Source organism: Dipodomys merriami, unplaced genomic scaffold (genome assembly GCF_024711535.1).
Source record: "Dipodomys merriami isolate MVZ:Mamm:240054 unplaced genomic scaffold, mDipMer1.0.p SCAF_21, whole genome shotgun sequence".
Lineage (NCBI taxonomy): Eukaryota > Metazoa > Chordata > Mammalia > Rodentia > Heteromyidae > Dipodomys > Dipodomys merriami.
The window spans coordinates 15881969-15901197 of NW_027203493.1; the positions used below are offsets into that span (position 1 = coordinate 15881969).

At 42.9% G+C, this 19229-nt stretch overlaps 1 protein-coding gene across 1 annotated transcript in view; it reads left to right on the forward strand.

Moving 5' to 3' along the window:
• The window catches only part of Pamr1 (peptidase domain containing associated with muscle regeneration 1), a 75921-nt gene that overhangs the window by 42172 nt on the left and 14520 nt on the right, over positions 1–19229 (forward strand). Inside the window, exons 5-6 of the mRNA XM_070032590.1 lie at positions 1009–1226; positions 4018–4125. Coding sequence (XP_069888691.1) covers positions 1009–1226; positions 4018–4125 — 326 coding nt within the window. The remainder of the gene's footprint in view (positions 1–1008; positions 1227–4017; positions 4126–19229) is intronic.

Consider the following 19229-nt stretch of genomic DNA (forward strand, 5'->3'; position numbering starts at 1 on the left):
ACACAAGCATTTTCTGGGTGGATCCATGTACCCTAAGGTCACCACATGCTAACTGGACTCTTGGATGTCTCTCTGGTATCTAAGAAGTGGCAACACAGTATCCTAACTCGGAAGGATCTAGCAGAACAGGTCCTCTGCTCAATGCTCCTCATCAAAATCAGACTTAGAAACTGCTGTCCCCACCCCACGTAGGTCTGAGGCTGAGAGTAAGGCTCAGGAATGGGCTTTCTTGGAGAAAGTCTGGCTCAAGGAGCAAGGGCAGAACCACAGACTGTTTCTGAGGGGTAATAAGGCAGTTGCTAAAGTAGTCTTAAGGCTAGCCTCTGCCTTTGTCCTCATGGCCACGAATCTCCCTCAGACTGTCATCATTTCTGAGATATTCTTCTGGCTCCTGACTGGCTTCCCTGCTTCCCCTCTTACTAGCTTTACAGTTTTCTCCCTTCAGAGCTACTAGAATGGTCCTTCCCAGAGTCATATTCCTCATGCTGAGGCTCTCCAGTGCCTTCCTATCTGACTTGCAGTAAGACAGGAACTTCCCTCCCGGTGGGATCTAACTTCAGTTCCACACAACTGACCTCAGTTCACACTGCTCTCCTTTTCACCCTCAGCTTTGCAAGATCCTAAACTTCCTTTCAGTTCCTCAACCATGACAAGCCCATTACTGCCTCAGGACCTTTGCAATTACAGATTCTACCCCCCCCCCCAATGCCTGGACCACTCTTACCCATGACCTGCGATCGCGTCTGCTTCTGTTGCACTATTTAAATCTCTTCTCAGACATCAGACCTTCTCTTCCTTGACTACATTGTGTTGGAAACTAATCCTGCTTGGTCTTTTTTATACTTATGTCTGGGTGTAATTTATCCATACACTTAGCTCTCTCGAGAATTACCTTAGTTTTCAGTGTCTCTTAATTACCTGTCTTCTGAATCACAGTTCATTTCTATGATGGGCTTTTGGGATGGCCAAAGGTCTAGTATCTAGTTCTATCTCTCCTTCCCCTGGCAGGTTTAGCATGTTGAGCCTGGAGTTTGACTACATGTGCCAGTATGACTATGTGGAGATCCGAGATGGGGACCACAGGGACAGCCCGATAATCAAGCGTTTCTGTGGCAACGAGAGGCCAGCCCCCATCAGGAGCACCGGCTCCTCACTCCACGTCCTCTTCCACTCTGATGGCTCCAAGAATTTTGATGGTTTCCACGCTGTCTTTGAAGAGATCACAGGTAAAGGTCTCAGAGACAAATATAGCAGCTTGTTCGTAAAATCTCTTTCCTATATAACTGCCTTTGTCCCAGCTCAGCCTAATTAAAACCATGCATGCTGGGTTCTCGGAAGCAATCTGCAAGTAAAAGCGATGGATGGCAAGGCACTTTTTAAGAAAAGCTTCCCCACAACCACAGCTAGAAGTGATCACCTCTTTCTACACAGGGACATCTGGAACGCAGAGAGGCTAGGCCCAATGGGCAAGGTCACATAGCTATGCAGATGGAGGCAGAGGTTTGTCTACAAGCAGTTTGGTTATAGAACAACACACAGGAAGGGGCTTTGGGTTTGATCAGGAAGGATGATAGTGCATCATTTGCAAAGAAATGGATGAACCTAGAAGAAATTATGCTGAGTGAAGTATGAATGCATGTGTTCTCTCATTTTGGAAGCTAGATCTAATTTATAAACACATACAAAGACATCAACAGGGTCAGATGCATATGTACATACAGATTAATTGAAATATAGTGTACGCAGGAGAGGATTCCAATGGTGTAAGTCCTTTGAACAACAAACTTACAGCCTAACAAAATGAACACCAAGAAGCTGGTACATGAAGTGTTAGAGATGGGGGCTAAGAGGAGGGGAGGAGGCTAATGAATAGAGGAAGTCGAAGAGAATGCAGCCAGCCATACAGTTCAATGTATATATGTAAAAATGGAACTAGGAAAATTGAAGGGATTAGTGGGGTTGGGAAAGATAGAGGAGAATAATAAAAAGGGTGCATTGTACTCATACACCGACATGTTGAATTGAAATCCCTTTGTATAACTACATAAAGATAATAAAATTATAATTTAAAAAGAACGAAAAGGGGGGAAGAGAATATTGGCTTTGGATCCTTGGCAGATCAAGCAGTATGGCTCCTGGGAATATTCTTCAGCCTCTTTAGGTTTCAGTTTTCCTAAGTTATGAGAGATGTGGTTGTTTAAGGACACCCTGGAAAACAAGATGAATGAAGTGGCCAGCACAGACTAGCACATGGTAACACTCCATAGCCATCCGAGCCAGATATAAATTCCCAATGTCATTCACTTAGTGAGTGACTCCCTGCTTGACTTTTAACTGTTTATTGGCCTTTTGGGTGGTATTTTGAGGTAAGATTTGACTCAGAGGTATTCAGTTCTAAGGAATCCCCCAGGCTCTCAGTATTATGAGGTTCAAATATAAAATAAGCTCTAGCTGGAATGTCAGTTTAAAAAAATACTGAATAATAAAAACTAATGTTCAATGGCACTGTGATGATTAAGGCTCCTTAGGATGGTCTGATATGTACATCTCAGTGATAGATAGAGAACAGAATTCCTTCAAAACCCCCTCCACTCTAAGTCCCCTCCCTGAGGATGGGACCCAGACACTAAATGGTGGCTCTTCCTTACAGCTGTGTAACTGGCCTCATCCCACATTGTACCCCATGGCCTGGACTGGCTTTGAACCTCAATCCAAAGAGCTTAGCCTCCTGAGTAGCTAGGATTATAGGCATGAGCCACCAGAACCTGATGGGTATTTTTTAAAGCCATTTCTTCTCTTTTCATAAGACAAATATTTCATGATGCTTTGGGTTAGAAATGTTGCATACTTCTGTTTTGCATGGCTTTGATCCAGTAACTAGAATGTCCTGTTTATCTTTGAATCGCATCAGAACCTTCCATAGAACAATATGGACTTGTTGAACTGAGCCAAGGTATTTATTTTTGTACTGGCAGCCATGAATGTAGGAATGGTGGGTAACACACAGCCGTGTTTCCCAGTGGACTTGAAAAACGATCCCTAAGATGCTCTGTCTGTCAGCTTCAGGTCCTGAGGTCCAATAGAAAAGATCAAATATTCAATGCATTCTTGCAGTTTGACAGTACATAGTAGAGCGTTAAACTGAAAGCTTCTACAGGGAAGAAATCTGGTTTATTACCATTATATCTGGGCATTAAGTCAGCCAACCCATATTTATTTAGTTAAATACACAGAAACATCACAAGGGCTAACATTTGCAGAAAAGATATTTGGGGATTCGTATGTGTGTGTGTTGTGTGTGTGTGTGTGTGTGTGTGTGTGTGTGTGTTTGTGTGTGTGTGTGTGTGTGTGTGTGTGTGTGTGTGTGTGTGTGTGTGTGTAGACTGGTCCTGGGCATTGTCCCTGGGCTTTTTTTGCTCAAGGCTAATGCTCTACCATTTGAACCAACAGCTTCATGTTCAGCTTTTTTGGTGGTTAATTGGAGATAAGACTCTCACAGACTTTTACTGCCTAGGCCACCTTTGAACCACAATCCTCAGTTCTCAGCCTCCTGAGAAACTAGAATTACAGATGTGAGCCACTAGTGCCCAGCATTGTTTGGAAATTCTTGAATATCCCCTTAATGATGTCACAAAGATCATCTTCTAGAGGCTGTCTCTCAGTACCAGGGTGCTGAGCTTTCCTGAAAGCAACAAAAAACGGTGCTCTAAAGCTATTCAAAGATGCTTCCAAAGCCCCTGTAGGAGACACACAACACAATGCAATGCCTCTATCACATTTCCCTTTTGCTTCTCAGATTGGAGATACCCTCCAGCATAACTTTTGGGAGCTTCAGAAATACTCAATTAGTATCAGTAACATTGGATATTTAAGGAGTGTAGTTCTCAGATTCTCCAGTAATAGCTACCACAAATTCAGTAAAAGGAATACAAGGAGGGAAGAAGTGAAGTACAGACTTTGGTTGGGACTCCTGGTTTGGAGCATACTAGTGATGCTGAGGGGTACCTTCTCTTCCAGCATGCTCCTCCTCCCCCTGTTTCCATGATGGCACGTGCCTCCTTGATGCTGCCGGGTCTTATAAGTGTGCCTGTCTAGCTGGCTACACTGGACAACACTGTGAGAGCGGTGAGTATGCCCCTTGGGGCAGAGGGGGGAAGGGAGGTGTCCTGGGGCAGCTTGCAGGCTGCTGGTTCTTGGTATCTTGGCACACCTTGAGTGATCTTAGAAGGGCTGAGTGAGCTTGTCTTCAACTACCTGTTTGCCATTCCCATTTCCAGCCCTCCCATGAGAAATGACTCTCAAAAAGATGCAGTCAAAGAATATCTAGGGTTCAAGAATACTAGGAGAAAGTCAATAGTAGAGAGCTTCCATCATAAAATCCCTGTCCATCCTAAGATCTGGATGCTAGAGTTGCCCTCATGGTACCATTCTTGGACTCTAACAAGTGACTATACCGTCAGAAGCCCTGTATTGAGCATGGTAAATGTGTAGGGTTACCATAAGTTTCACTTTCCCAATGACAGGTTGGGTTATGCATTTTCTCTGGACATAATTATTCAGGGAATCTTCTTTCATGCTCAGAGCATCCTGAACTAGATGACAAATGGCATGACCATCCTGCAAATATGAGATGAAATCAGGTGGGTGATAAGCAAACCCACCCACCAACCTTGACTGAAGGACTTCAGCATATTGACAAGGCAGGAAATGAGGATATCTTGTTTTGTCTTTTTCTGAAGGAACTTACTTTGCATGGGTGAAACAAGCTCCAGACTTCTTCAGTACTTCCTAAGCACACCTGGAACAAAGTGGGATGTGGAGGTGGGACAGGAGAGGAGTTGTAAAAGAACGTTCTCTAAGCTGTGCAGTGCCACAGCTCTCTGTCTCTACGGCAGTCTTGGTTCTGTAACCATTCAAATCTTTCCTCCAGCCTCTTAGCGGAGCCTTATCTCCTTTTTTTTCTCATGCTTTACTAAAGATCAAAAGATACTCAGCATCTGGGTCATATCTTTTTCTGTTATTGTTTTGACACAGGCTCTCACTATGTAGCAAAGGCTAGCCTTGAACTCAGAATCTTACTCCCTTAGCCTCCTGAGGGCTGGGATTGCTAGCATGTGTCATTACATTTAGCTAACCCATTTCTTGATAGGCGCATGGAGTCACCCAGTTCTCTAGTTCTTGACATAGTTAAATGCAGAGCAGCAGTTGGGTGCAGCAGTTGGATTACACTTGTAATCCTAGTTCTTAGCAAGAAGATGTAGGAGGATCATGGTTCAAGACCAGCCAGAGCAAAAGTATGAAAAAACATGGGAGGGGGAAACAACTCACCAAGCTAAAAGCAAAAGGACTGGAGGAGCATGGCTCAAATGACAGACTGTTTGCCTCAGGCCCTGATTTCAATCTCCAGTACAAAGAAAAAAAAAGAAAGAAAAGAAAAAAAGAAGCAGATAAATTATAGTCTTCAGTAACCTGAGGTCATCCAAAAAGCAGAAACCAAGCAATAACTCAAACAAATGACTCATTTCAAAACTCACAGGAGTTTCTAACTTGTGTTCTTGAAAAGGCAGCACATAATCTCTTGATGTTAGATTCATGCCTTTGCCATAGAAGAGAGAAGCTGGAATCTGTTGAGTTGAGACATGCATCTGACAGAGTACATCCTTTGTCCATGGACGTGCTAACCACTGCGTATGGTGACCCTACAATTGTCCAGCTCAGCTGTGCATTGCAGAGGACTGTGCTGCTGGCAAAGAGGAACTTCAACACCATGGCCAGAAATAATTTCTTCAGGCTGTCTAATGACCACAACCCCCTCCCATGAATGACAGGTGTCCTACTTTGAGACTGAAAATAGTCCCTGATTACCACTGTCCACCTGGAATGAGATGTGAAAAGAACAAGAAGAATCAACATTTGGGGGAAGGGTTTTGGGGAGAGATAATGTATCAGGCAGGGTTCCCCAAAGCAGAGCCTGAGATGGGGATGTGTACGAAGGTCATGTTCTAAGACATGCTTCTTGGAGAAAGGACTTTGGGAGTAAGGATAACTGCCCTAGGAAGAGAAAGATGCTAGGTAAAGGTGTCATACCAGGAGGCAAAAAATCCCAGTTCCATTATTCAGAAGTCATGAGAGCTTTCATGTCAATTAGGCATAAGAGCGGGACAGTCAGTTCTATTCCTAGGGTACTTTAATCATCAGCCAAGGCTGCCCTGGGGGAGGAAGGTGTCATGAATCCAGGAACCTCAGCTTTCTGTGCAGGTGGGTGATGCATTTCCATCAGCAGTTCCAGACAGAATAACAGATGCAGGCTCTTGTAGCAGGCACAGAAACAGAGAGGAAAGATCTCTCTGGCTTGGCACAGATTCCTCATGTGTGACTGAGAGACACAGAAAGATGATGCTTTATGGTCCCTTCCTCATTTGAGCCTGCTGTTTGGAGTATAAGGCAGACTGCACAAATGTGGCTTCCTCTTTGTTTCAAGAATTTGTAAATTGGTGATTCTAGACAAGAGCAAATGCAGAGCTTGCCCCTTTAGATTTGGACAGCAAACAACACAAGGGAAGGTTTAGGGCTGGGAAGGTGGTTCAGTGGTAGAGCTCTTGCCTTGCATGCCAGAGGCCCTGGGTTCGATTCCTCAGCACCACATAAGCAGAAAGAAAAAAGCCGGAAGTGGAGCTGGGGCTCAAGTGGTAGAGCGCTAGCCTTGAGCTGAAGAGCTGAGGGACAGCGCCCAGGCCCAAAGTTCAGGCCCACGACCAGACCCAAAAAAAAAAAAAAAAGGAAGGCTTAGTTCTTGATGAGCTAACTGCATAATATTAGGGCTTTGATCAACAAAAATAAAATTGGAAAGAATTAAAACATCACTACATGAGCCCATATGCCTTTCAGAAACTTTCAGATTAGGAGAGAAAAATAAATTGTTCAGAATTATTCAGAACTACAATATGTACAGGTAGTTTGTGAGTAAAAGTGAGCTTTTCAGCAAAAATATCCTACTAAGAAAAATGAGAAAAAATGTGAAATAAGGCATTTTAGCTAGACACTGATGGCTCATGCTTGTAATCCTAGCGACTCAAGAGGCTGAGATCTGAGAACTGTGGTTCAAAGCCACACTGGGAAGATAAATCCAAGAGGCTTTAACCAGAGAAAAGCTGGAAGTGGCGGGGGTGGGGTGGGGTGGGGTGGGGTGGGGGTGGTGGTGGTGGTCAGGCTCAAGTGGTAGAGTGCCAGCCTTGAGCAAAAAAGCAAAGCAAGAGTGCAGGGTTCTCAGTTCAAGCCCTAGAACCAGCACAGACAAGAAAAGGCGTTTTGCATTGATCCATAGCTTGGTTCACAAATTATCTCCAATCACTTTAAAACACAAACATAAATTTAGGATGTACATAGTTCCATGGTAGAATTTTTAGTCCCTAGTACTGCAAAAAAATCAACAAGCAAACAAAAAATAGCAACAACAGCATAGGACCTTCGAGCATAAATGGGCAAAATAATTTTTCTTTGCCAATTTTCAAAATATAACACCCCCCTCCCTTCCTGGATAACTGATGTGTCATTTGCTAGCATTGGGTAGGGGGAGGGTGGCTGAATGCTTATTATTGTCTATGAGATTCAGGTTTCTTTCCCCCACTAGGAAAATTGGCAGGAGATCTAACTCAGTGGGGGATGCATCACAAAAACTAGCTGTGGCAGTTTACCTTGTAATTTCTGAGCAACTCTTAGCTGGTCCCCTTCCCCTGACAAGCAATCTGTCAAGAAGAAGAAGAAAAAAAAGAAGGAAAAAAATAGATTAGCTACTTTCCTCATGAGGATATCAATGGACTGGAACAATTTCCCTGGAGAGAATTTTTTTTTAATTGTGAAGAAACCCAAGCAAGCATTCTGAGATCACCCAGAAATACCTAAATTAGAATAGGCACTTTTAAAATAGTTAAAAGCACAGAATCCAATATTAATGAGAGTTCTGCTTTCCATTTTTGTAACATTAAATCTGATGGATGATCTGTTCTAATGTTTCTGTGCTAGAATTTATTTTTTTTCTTTTTTATTATGAAAATACTGTACAGAGGGGTTACAATTACATGAGCAAGATAATGAGTACATTTCTTATCAAGCATTGTAGCTTCCTCCTTTGTTTCCCCTTCCCATCCCATCCTCCCCCTGTCTGTGCTAGAATTTAAACTCAGGGCCAGTATGCTCTTTCTTAGCTATCTCACTCAAGGTTGGTGATCTACCACTTGAGCCACGGCTCTACTTCTGCTTTTTGGTGGTTAATCCTGCCTGGGCTGGCTTCAAACTTCCATCCTCAGATCTCAACCTCCTGAGTAGCTAGGATTACAGGCATGAGTCACCAGTGCTCAGCTATGATACTCCTTTTTTCAAATGAATGACTTGAAGCAGAGAATACAAGACTCTGGTCCCTACTGATTTTAAAACTGGGGGGAGCAGGGAGAAGGAGTCAGATCCACATGTTGTCCATGTAGTTCAGGTTGTCTTGGATATAGTCCCAGGTAGTTGATGAGCTCTGATTATCACAGAGTTCTCCCAAAGGTCTTTCCTTCCCAGATAAGGCTCTCTAGGCTAAGAGAGTCCTGGATATAAGCTCTTCAATACTTCTTTTATAAACACACATGTGTGAGAATGGGAGTGGAAAAAGGATAGGTTTCCTACTTAATTGCAGAAGACATATATACTTGTAAGTTAAAATCAAGCAACTTAGAGAATATAACTTATACCACTTTTCTCCTGGTTCCCAGTGGAACTATTGTTAGAAAACTTGGGGTATATCCTTTCAGACTATGGTGTTCAGACCTAAGTAGTGGCTACATGTTAGTCTTTTAGACTAACGAAGGGTGACATCTGGCAATGTCTGAATATAGGCTGGTTATGATTGTAGAGGTGAGGCTGGGCATCTAGAGGGTCAGAGATTGAGGATGCTTCTGAACATTGCCTAGGATGACATCCACAACAGTTATATTGCTCAACTGTCAGTTGTGGTGAGATCCAAAAATCCTGCTTCAAACAAAAGTGGATTCAAATATGCTCCAGTTATTGTCTTCGCCCACATCATAGATGAGTCCTGGTTGGTTTGCTTCATTTAAAAAAAATAAAAAGGATTTCTGTGCATTCCAGTCTATGGATGAATGTGCAATCATTAATTCTTTAAGATGCACTTGATACTCTTTCCTTCTTTCCTTCCTTCCTTCCTTCCTTCCTTCCTTCCTTCCTTCCTTCTTCCTTCCTTCCTTCCTTCTTTGTAATTGTGAAGCACAGCTGCAATGAAAATCCTTGTGTATTTTCCATTTGCATGCAAGGAAGTTTTTTGTAGGATGAATTCCTAGATGTTGAACTGTTCCTTTAATGACAGACGGTTCAAACTTTTGTGAGCAATGGAATTGGAAGTGTGGCTCAAGTGGTAGGACACCAGTCTTGAGCAATGTAAGTATAAGGCCCTGAGTTCAAGCCCCAGCACAGGCACACAAATAAAATAAAATAAATAAGTAAACTTGTGTAAGCCAGTGATGAAAAAGTCATTATTGAATGTTACCATGTTATGAAATGAACTATTTCTTATGAACAGCAGTCACTGAAATAAGAATTGGGACCTACCATTTCGAAAGTAAGGCACGTCTTATTTTTGGTCAAACTGGAAATGGATTTCTTTTGGAAAGAAATCCATCTCTCTGAGGACAGAGTTTGTGCACAGCCTTGGAGAGGAGGTAAAGAATGAGAAAAGTTTAGCTTAGTCTTAGTGGCCAAGAGGGTATAAAAGCCTCTTCGCAAGCCAGTTTTCAAGAGCGGATGCCCCCAGCCTCACCTTCCTGAAATTATTTCCCAAGGAGACTACCTTCCTCCTGCTCGTAAGTGACCTCAGAAGCTAGCAAGGGGAGTGGTCCCTCCTCTGTCTCCAGGCCAAGCTAGCCTCTTGCCAACACCCTCCTCGACCTCCAGACTCCCCGGGCCACCATGTAAGAAACAAGGCCCTTCTTTCCTCTGAAGTTTCCTGTTTCTTTGTATAGAATACAACGACAAAATAAGTCCTCTAGTAAATGGTCAGAATCTTGTTTTGAAAAAGTGGAGAGTGAGGGATTCATGGCCTGCTCCAATTTCCATGTTGCCTTTGTTCCTCTGGCCCAGTTGACAGAGCCGGGGTTCTCCTTTGCATTCTAATGAAGGGCCATGAAACAGGCTGAATCTTGGGGCACAGTGTTCACACTGCGAGCTCTGATGCGCCTTGGAACAAAACAAATCAGTCTCCACCAATTAAAGTAAAAAAAAAAAATGGTGAATCTGGATTCATTTGGGATTTGGACTCAACAAATGTTTCCCATTGGCCTGTCCCAAGGACTGGGAAGAAAGGTAACAGAATGAGAGGCACACTTTATACTTTAGCTTCAAAGGGACAACCGCGTTTCTCATCTGAATTAGAGATGAGAAATTGAGGAAGGTTGTGGTTCTAATGGAAGTATTAGTTCTGGTGCTGCTGGAAATGTAAGAGATCGAACCCTAGTGGGTAGCAGTTATCTATTCCTTTGCAGACAGGTAAACAGTGTTTTGTGGGCTCAGAGGGATTCATGTGAAGATGAGATCTCTTGGGTGAGGTATTTTTTTTTCTTTTCCTTCCTTCCTTCCTTCACTTCCTTCCTTCCTTCCTTCCTTCCTTCCTTCCTTCCTTCCTTCCTTCCTTCCTCCTTTCCTTCCTTCCTTTTCTGTCCTGAGCTTGAACTCAAGGACTGGGCACTGTCTCTGAGCATTTTGTGCTCAAGGTTAGTGTTCTACCACTTGAGTCACAGCTTCACTTCCAGATTTTTGTGTGTGACTAATTAGACATAAGAGTCTCACAGACGGCCAGGGCAGGCTTCAAACCATGATCCTCAGATCTTAGCCTTCTGAGTAGCTAGGATTATAGGCGTGAAGCCACCAATGCCCGGTGGGTGAGGTGTTTTAAAAATGAAATTATTTGCTGTTCTTTTCTTAGTTCCAAGGACCTCGTGTGATCCTTACCACATGGAAGACAGGTGCATCTTGGCTGCCTCTATGGTGCACCCCAGGGTGAAGGGCTTAGCCTCTGTGGCTAGAAGGACACGGGAATGACACTGAGTCTCTGACTTCACCCCCATGACCTTGGGCAAGTTATTTGATGACTGCAAGCCTCTGTTATAAGTTGAGAACAATAATATCAGTTAAGCCAGATGCTGGTGGCTCACACCTGTAATCCTAGCTACTCAGGAGGCTGAGATTTGAGAATCATGGTTCAAAGCCAGCCTGTGCAGGAAAACTCATGAGACTCTTATCTCCAATAAACCACTAGAAAACCAGAAGTGGTGCTGTGGCTCAAGTGGTAGAGTGCTCTCCTTGAGCTGAAGAGCACAGGGACAATGCCCAGGCCCAGAGTTCAAGCCCCATGACCGACAAAAAAAATAAAAAAAAATAATAATATCAGTTAGCTTTCAGGGTGTTTGTGGAGATAGAATGTGATGATTCACATAAGACAGAGTTGGTAACAGGCGCTGTTACTCTTTCTAAATCATAATTATTTACATATATGAATTATGCGTTTCTCTGTGGCACTGAGGATTGAATCAAAGGCCTGCTGCTTGAGCAAAATTCTCAGAAACCCCTTCATATTTTGTTTTTGCCTAGGTTGACCTCAAATTCTCCTCTATAGAGGAGAACTATTCATATTGCCTCCTCTGTAGCTGGGATTACAGGCATGCACCTCATGCCCAGATAATTGGACACACTGTGATAATTCCATGTATGCATAGATTGTGTGTTATCGTGTCTATTCACCCTTCTTCTACTCTCTCTTTTTTCTTTCCCTTCTCACTCATAGTCCCTCGTAGTTTTCTATGATTCAGGTCATATACTTTCACATCATCCATTGTTATGAAAACAGTAGGCATTATTCTTTCATTTTACATGTGAGAGAAAACATGAGATGCTTGTCTTTCTGTGTCTGAGTTATCGTAATTCTTAGTGCTGCCTCTGGTTCTCAGTCAAGGCCATTTACACTGGGTCAAAAAGCAGAGAGACCTCCAGATAAAGCAGTGAGGCTGCAGTACTAGTTTCTACAAATCTACCTCAGGGTCCCAGGTATAACAAAGCTCTCTAAGTTTCCCTTGTGACTGACCTTCCTAGATCCTTGCTACACTCGAAGTCTTGTTGCCACTGTGTCACCATACGGACAAAAAAGATCTGGTTTAGGAAGTCAACTGGAGGGCTGGGAAAGTGGCTCAGTGGTAGAGTGCTTGCCTTGCATGCCTGAGGCCCTGGGTTCGATTTCTCAGCACCAGCAGAAAAAGCTGGAAGTGGTGCTATGGCTCAAGTGGTAGAGTGCTAGCCTTGAGCTGAAGAGCTGAGGGACAGCGCCCAGGCCCAGAGTTCAGCCCCCACAACCAAAAAAAAAAAAAAAAAAAAGTTAACTGGATACTGACATTATCATTGTCATAAGGAAATTGTGGGTTCCAGGAGATAACACTTTCATGGGGCATAATTATCGGTGAACCTTTGTAGTCAGGACCACTTGGAAGAGGAGTTCTTAGAACAGATACACGAGTAAGATTTTAAACACTACAGAGAAAGTTGCCCAAAGCAATCCATTATCTGATCATCTTCAATAGTCATTCATCTAACACATGATGGGATGTCTGTCTACTCTCTGGTGGTCATTTTGGAGTCATGGGCTTCAGGTCATCATTTTTTTTTGTTTGTATTTTTTTATTGGCATAATATGGGGAAAAAAGAAAAGAAGCAATCCAGTTTTAGACTTCTGGATTGAGGATTATAGGATTTTCATAGAGGATAGTCCTGGAGATCCATTGTCATTACCATAGCACTTAGTAACACAGAGCCATCAGATCCCAATGGAGTCTAAGCTGGCAGATTGCTCACTGCGGTGCATTACCCAGGATTCCCATCTCTTTACCCTGCCTAAGATGGAAGTGAATCTCTGACATCCTTCTTCGTGTGTTCATAAAGATGACATCCATTAGATTCGGATCCAAATAACTAAATCTGCCAACGAACACATTAGAAGATACTTTTGTATAGTTACCAATCTTGTGTATATGTGTGTGTGTGTGTGTGTGTGTGAAATGATTTTTTAAAAATGTTCTTTTCATTTGGACCAATTCTTATTGGGTGAGCCTGAATCTACACAGACCAAATGAAATCGTGTCATGAATTCTTCTAGGTTCTAGCAGAATTCTGTGGGTCTCCTCACTAAAGCTGTTTCTTGCAGGACAAGGTATGTCAAGTTGTCATGTGAGGGGCATGTTTTGCTAGTCAGATTCTTTTGGCATGAGCAGTCTTCCTCCCAAGTAAGGGCAAGGCAGGTGAGGCCTTGTGAGCTGTCCTCCTCAGCCTGACCACCTCCACAAAAATGGGATGGAAGGCCTCACAGTGTGGAAGGGTCAAGCAGTGCTGAGCCTGCTCTGTACTCATCTGCCTACTTCTAGGCAGGACAGATAGATTTGGCATATGAAGTCATGAGGCACAATTTAATGCATGAGGCAGATTGTATTTGGGTCTTGGGTTAAGTGGTAGCCCATTAGAGCTGGGACATGCTATGTACCCACTGAGAACAGAGGAAACCGAGCTCAAAGCCCAGAGCAGTGAGAGCTAGCAGAATTAACTTCTGATAGAAATAAGCTTCTCTGCCATCATGGCCCTGAGATGAACTCCAGACCCTGGACAGAGGCACCAAAGCCAGACAACAGAGGGTTCCTTTCTTATTCCTCCCTCAGTTTAGAAGAGGAAAGCTTCTTTGTAAAATCCAGTACATCTTGTTAACCTACTAAATGCAGTAATAGCCAACTATTTTCTCTACTTCCTCCTTTTCCTTCTCCTCCCTCCTCCTCCTTCTCTTCCTTCTCCTCTTCCTTGACAGGATCTTGATATGAAATCTACATTATCCTCAAACTCATGACCTTCCTGTGTTACTCTCCTGAGTCCTGGAATTCTAGGTGTACACTACTGTGCCCAGCTTCTCTGTTCTTAATATAACCCAGGCTCTGTGTTCTGCATGCCATTATCTACTTAATTGAGCTCACATTCTCTTGTGGTGCTTTGACCATCTCTACTTCATAGTTTCATCCAGCCCCTTTTCAGTAACCATTAAGTACCAGGCACTAGGGAAATAAGGCAGGGCTACACATTGTATATTTTGTTCCCTCCTTTTGCAGAGCCACAGAACAATCCTGACCTTAGTTCTTTTCTAGTGGAGAGGAGAGAATCATACATGGTTCTGGGAAACAACTCTCTCTCATAAGGCCTTTGATAATGGTATTGGTGGTAATGGTGACGAAAAGATACTTTATTGTAGTTTGGAGGCAGCGTATCACAATGTAGCCAGGATGATTTTGAACTTCCAGTCCTCCTGCTTCATCTTTCATAGTGCTGGGATTTCAAGTATATGCCACCATGCCCGGTACTTTTTTATACCAGGTACTGTGGAATCTCCTGACTCCAACATTCTCAACAGCGCAGGACTCTCTTTGCAAGGTTATTCTTCTCATTCTGAGGGCAAAACAACAGAATGATTGGGCTCAGGACATTTTCATAGTAACCATTTCTTTTCTTTGTTCTTTTATTTTATCCATCTTCTCTTCCCTGACTCTCTCCCAGTCCCTTCCTTTCAGTATCACCCATGAGTTGTCTAGTTTACTTTCATCAGTGTCCAGTGAGCTCCATGGCTACAGTTTTTCACCCTTTTCCCTCAAGTTCTGTTTCCTCCCCCACCCTCCTGAAGATATACATGCAAATATACCATACATTAAGAAAAGAAGAAAGAATCACCAAAAAATAAAAATTTTTAAAAAGAAAAGAAAAAAAGATCTCTTGTTTTCATCTCTCTAAGTTTCTATCTATCTATCTATAATTATTTTTATCCTATATATCCAAAAATTTGACTCTGATTACCACTGGGGGACTTATCTTCCAGGATAATTCCCAACCCTGGAGCTCACTCAGAGACCTTCTGAGAGCTGGGAAAACTCTAAGAAGACTTAGATTTACTTTTCTTCTTGTAGGATGGCTACGTTTCTTACCCCTATGTAGGTTACCTATCAACTCTGTCAAGTGGGGATATGCCAGGCTGATCCTGAACAAGAAACAAAATGGCCAGCACTTACTGAAAAATTGTCAAAGTTGACCTACCTCTTAGGCACAGGCAGGCATCTCAGCTGTCTAATTAAATAGGCCATCCAAACACCGGAAAAGTAGTGCTCGAAAGACACAGTGTACCAGAGGCCCAAGACAATACTGATTAAGATCAAATAGCTAATTGTAAGCCTCAGCCTCCAAATTGCTGCTGGATGAATAAATAGCAGTGTGTGCAATCCAAGCATAATTTCACATGGATTGTGTCTCATTCACACCCACAGAGGGCTGGAAAACATCAGGGGGGCTGGATGCCATTGGTTGGAAAGGGATCAAAAGAGTTCAGTGGGGAATCACATCATCAGCTGTATCATTATTTCCTTATTGGCAAAGACCTTCATGGGACTAAATTAATATTTGATTTTATCCAGAAGCACCAAATTCAAATATAAGCTGAGGAGGAAAAAGTGGTCAGAGGCCATCTGATGGCTGTCTCTGGGCACTGGCTTCCGGTTAAGTCAGGTTTCCAGAATGAACAAAACCCCAGTGAGAAAGTTAATGCCTTCTCTAAACAGAACCAAAGTCATGTCACAAGTTGTTTCCTTGATTTTGGTGATGGGTGATAATGAGTAGATACCAAGCATATACTAAGAATTAAGACTAACACCCATCCATTCACAGCCCCTATTACCAGCTCACTTTGGGGTGAATGAACTTCGGTGACTTTGGACCCATTTCCTTTGCTGTAACTCACGGTGCTGAAATCTAGCTCTTACTAAAGAGGCAGAATGGTACCCGAATTACTTTTTTACTCAGCTGTGATTATCTAACTTTCCTAAATGTTCCATTATCATAAAACTTGCCAAAAGAAATGTATGTTTTTATGCATAGCTTTGTACATCATAGTGAACCATTTCTGAAGTCAAAGCAAATGTAAGTAATAATCATTGAAATAATTTAGAAGCAGAACAAGAACAATAAAAAGGACAGGATGCAGATTTGTTTTTAAGTTAACCCATAGCTGGGCACTGGTAGCTCACACGTGTAATCCTAGCTACTCAGGAGGCTGAGATCTGTAGATTGTGGTCTGAAGTTAGCCTAGATAGGAAGGTCTGTGAGACTCTTCAGTTAATCACCAAACAGCCAGAAGTGGAGCAGTGGCTCAAGTAGTAGAGCACTAGCTTTGAGCAAAGAAAGCTCAGGGTCAGTGCGTTAGGCCCTGAGTTCAAGTCCCATGAATGACATCAAAAAAAAAAAAAAAAGGAAAGAAGGAAAAAAAGAAAGGAAGGAAGGAAAGAGTGAACCCAACTCCATCTGGAGATGCAAACATGGTTGATTTCATTCTAAGCCTACTCTTTCTTTATACCTAAGCATTAGGGTTGGGATAGTGTACACTTAAGCTTTCTAAATTATAAAAGTGTTAATAATGGGGTAGGTAAGGTGACTCAGTGGTAGAGTGCTTGCCTTGCATGCACGAGGTGCTGGGTTCGATTCCTCAGCACCACATATGCAGAAAAAGCTGGAAGTGGTGCTGTGGCTCAAGTGGTAGGGCACTAGCCTTGAGATGAAGAGCTGAGGGACAGCACCCAGGCCCAGAGTTCAGGCCCCATGACCTTTGTAGGACTGGGATCTGCGCTTGGGTTTGGGGATTGTTGGGATGAGGAAGCAGGCCCACTCTGTGGGCCAGGCATGGCATGTGGACCTCCTTTTAATGCATTCAATGCCATTGATTTGAGCTGAGGGCACAGGACAGTAGGTAATTAGCATGTACTGACGCACCACTTTTCCTGAAGACATGGTCCTGACGTGTTCTTCGTCTGCGCCATCAGACTTCCAGCCTAGTCATCCCAGCTATCTGACTCTTACTGTGCCAATCCGATAGGGGAGATAAAAATAGAACTTCATTTGCCTTACATCAACTTAGATCTGATTCCAATATCCAGGCTCATGAAAATTCAGTATATTAGTCATAGTTGGCGCCTCCTCCTTGCTCCAGGATTATGAAAAACAGTAGTGGTTATAGCACCAAATTGTGACAGTCCTCTGATGATAGATTGTAGATCTACACACCATTCAGCGGGAGGAATCCCATTGTTCAGGCAACCTGATCCCTTCTGGTAAAAGAGCTTGACTAGGGTAGGGGTGGCCTAGCAGTGGAAAGGAAGCAGAAACCCACTCTTGCTGCCCAGGGGATCATCCTTTTACAGATCTCCTCACCATCCGGGAGTGCTGAAAGGCAGGCAGGGCTCAAAGTCCAGGGCTAAAAGGCAGTTGCCTTTCTGGGATCCTATCAATCTCAGCAGGACCAGGATGGGAGGCGTTAGAACTCCTGCTGCCAGCGTGAGGAAAATAGCAGAGCTATCTTGGGCTTGTTTCTTTTGCAAAAGACCCCCAACTCCAGTATTTTTGGCCAAGTGGTTATTACAGAAAGCACTTCTAGGATCAGCCAGTAGGGGAGTTGAGAGAGCAAGGCAAGTAAGGGAAGAAATCAAGCATGAGTATTTGCAACTAAACTCCCAAACTCAGGCTGATTGCACTGGGGCTCTAGGGAGTGCAAATTCCCTCTTTAAAAAAACAGGAATTGGGCTTTGATATCTCTACACCCATCAATAATTCATTATAAGCAACCCTGGGGTGGAATGTTGGTTGACAGACATCAAGGTATTTATCTGCTCACCATTTGTGTGAGCCCATGCCCAGGGCTGACCTCTTATAGTTTGTACTCCTCAGCAGCAAAGCATGCACAGAGAGGTTAAGCGATGGGTACTCTGGGCATGCAAAGGATAGAGGAGGGACTGGCTACAGGACAAAGCCATCAGGTGTGCCTCTTGGAAAGTAGAATCATAGTAAACCATACAGTAAATGATACAATTGCCCTTAGATAGAAAACAAGGAGCCTGGCACCAGTGGCTCACACCTGTAATCCTAGCTACTCAGGAGGCTGAGATCTGAAGATCACAGTTCAAAGCCAGCCCAAGCAGGAAAGTCCATGAGACTCTTATCTCCAATAAACCACTAGAAAACCAGAAGTGCACTGTGGCTCAAAGTGGTAGACCGCTCACCTTGAGCTGAAGAGCTGAGGGACAGCGCCCAGGCCCAGAATTCAAGCCCCATGACCGACCAAAAAGAAACAAAAACAAAAACAAAAAACAAGGATAAATATTCTTTCAATGTACCTTCAGTGATGTTTTTGTTGTTGTTGTTCATGACAAAACACATAGTGCCATGCTAAACTCAATATGATTACATCCCCAGGCAGAGTCCCCAAAGTAACATGGCAATGTGCTATTTGTTACTAATCATGGAATATTTTATTTAGCAAAAGCAAAAGCCTGATGGGGCTTCAGGGCAGAGATGCAGATGTTTTAAACTCTCATTGGGTTTTTTCCTGAAAATACACATTTCACTGAGGAGAAATGAAACATTTAAAGCTCTTGACAAATCAAACAGAAGAATCATGATTCTCTTCCATGGGGAGATGTAAAGGTTCATAAAGAAAAAAGAGCACATAGGAACAATAACAGAAAAGATTGCTTTCAAATGTAACCACAGGAATCAGCTCTGATGGGATGCAGATGGCCCTGTCCACCCACCAGGAATATGTCTTAACTGGGGGAGACAAAGGTGGATGGAGCAAGTTCTAGAATTCTCTTCAAAAGCATCCTAAGGGAGAATGCAACTTTGGAAAGTACCGAAAGTGAGAAAGAATAATGCCCAGTGGCTGTCTGATATAGGAAGGTAATTTTAAAGCTTTATTGTGCAAGATAGAACATATAAATGTGTATATATATATCATGGTTGGTACCATGAAATCTGAATGAACACCAATGATAGAAACTCATCAAAGATCAACATTACCAAAAGCCTAGAAAATGAAGAAGACTCTTACATGATGCAAGAATTAAATAATAAGCTGTTGAGATTTTTCTCTTTAGGGTGTATTAAATTTGGGGAATTAACTATTAAATGCAGTTAAATCCTTTGTAAACCAAGGAAAGTAAGGGAAAGGGAAATCTTGTGTTATGTCAATTATTCCTCATACCAGCCCAGCCAGGTAGGTGTTACTTTGTTTTATAGATGAGATAAACAAAGCTTGGGGAGTTGAGTTCCCAGATCCTAGTACATTAAGT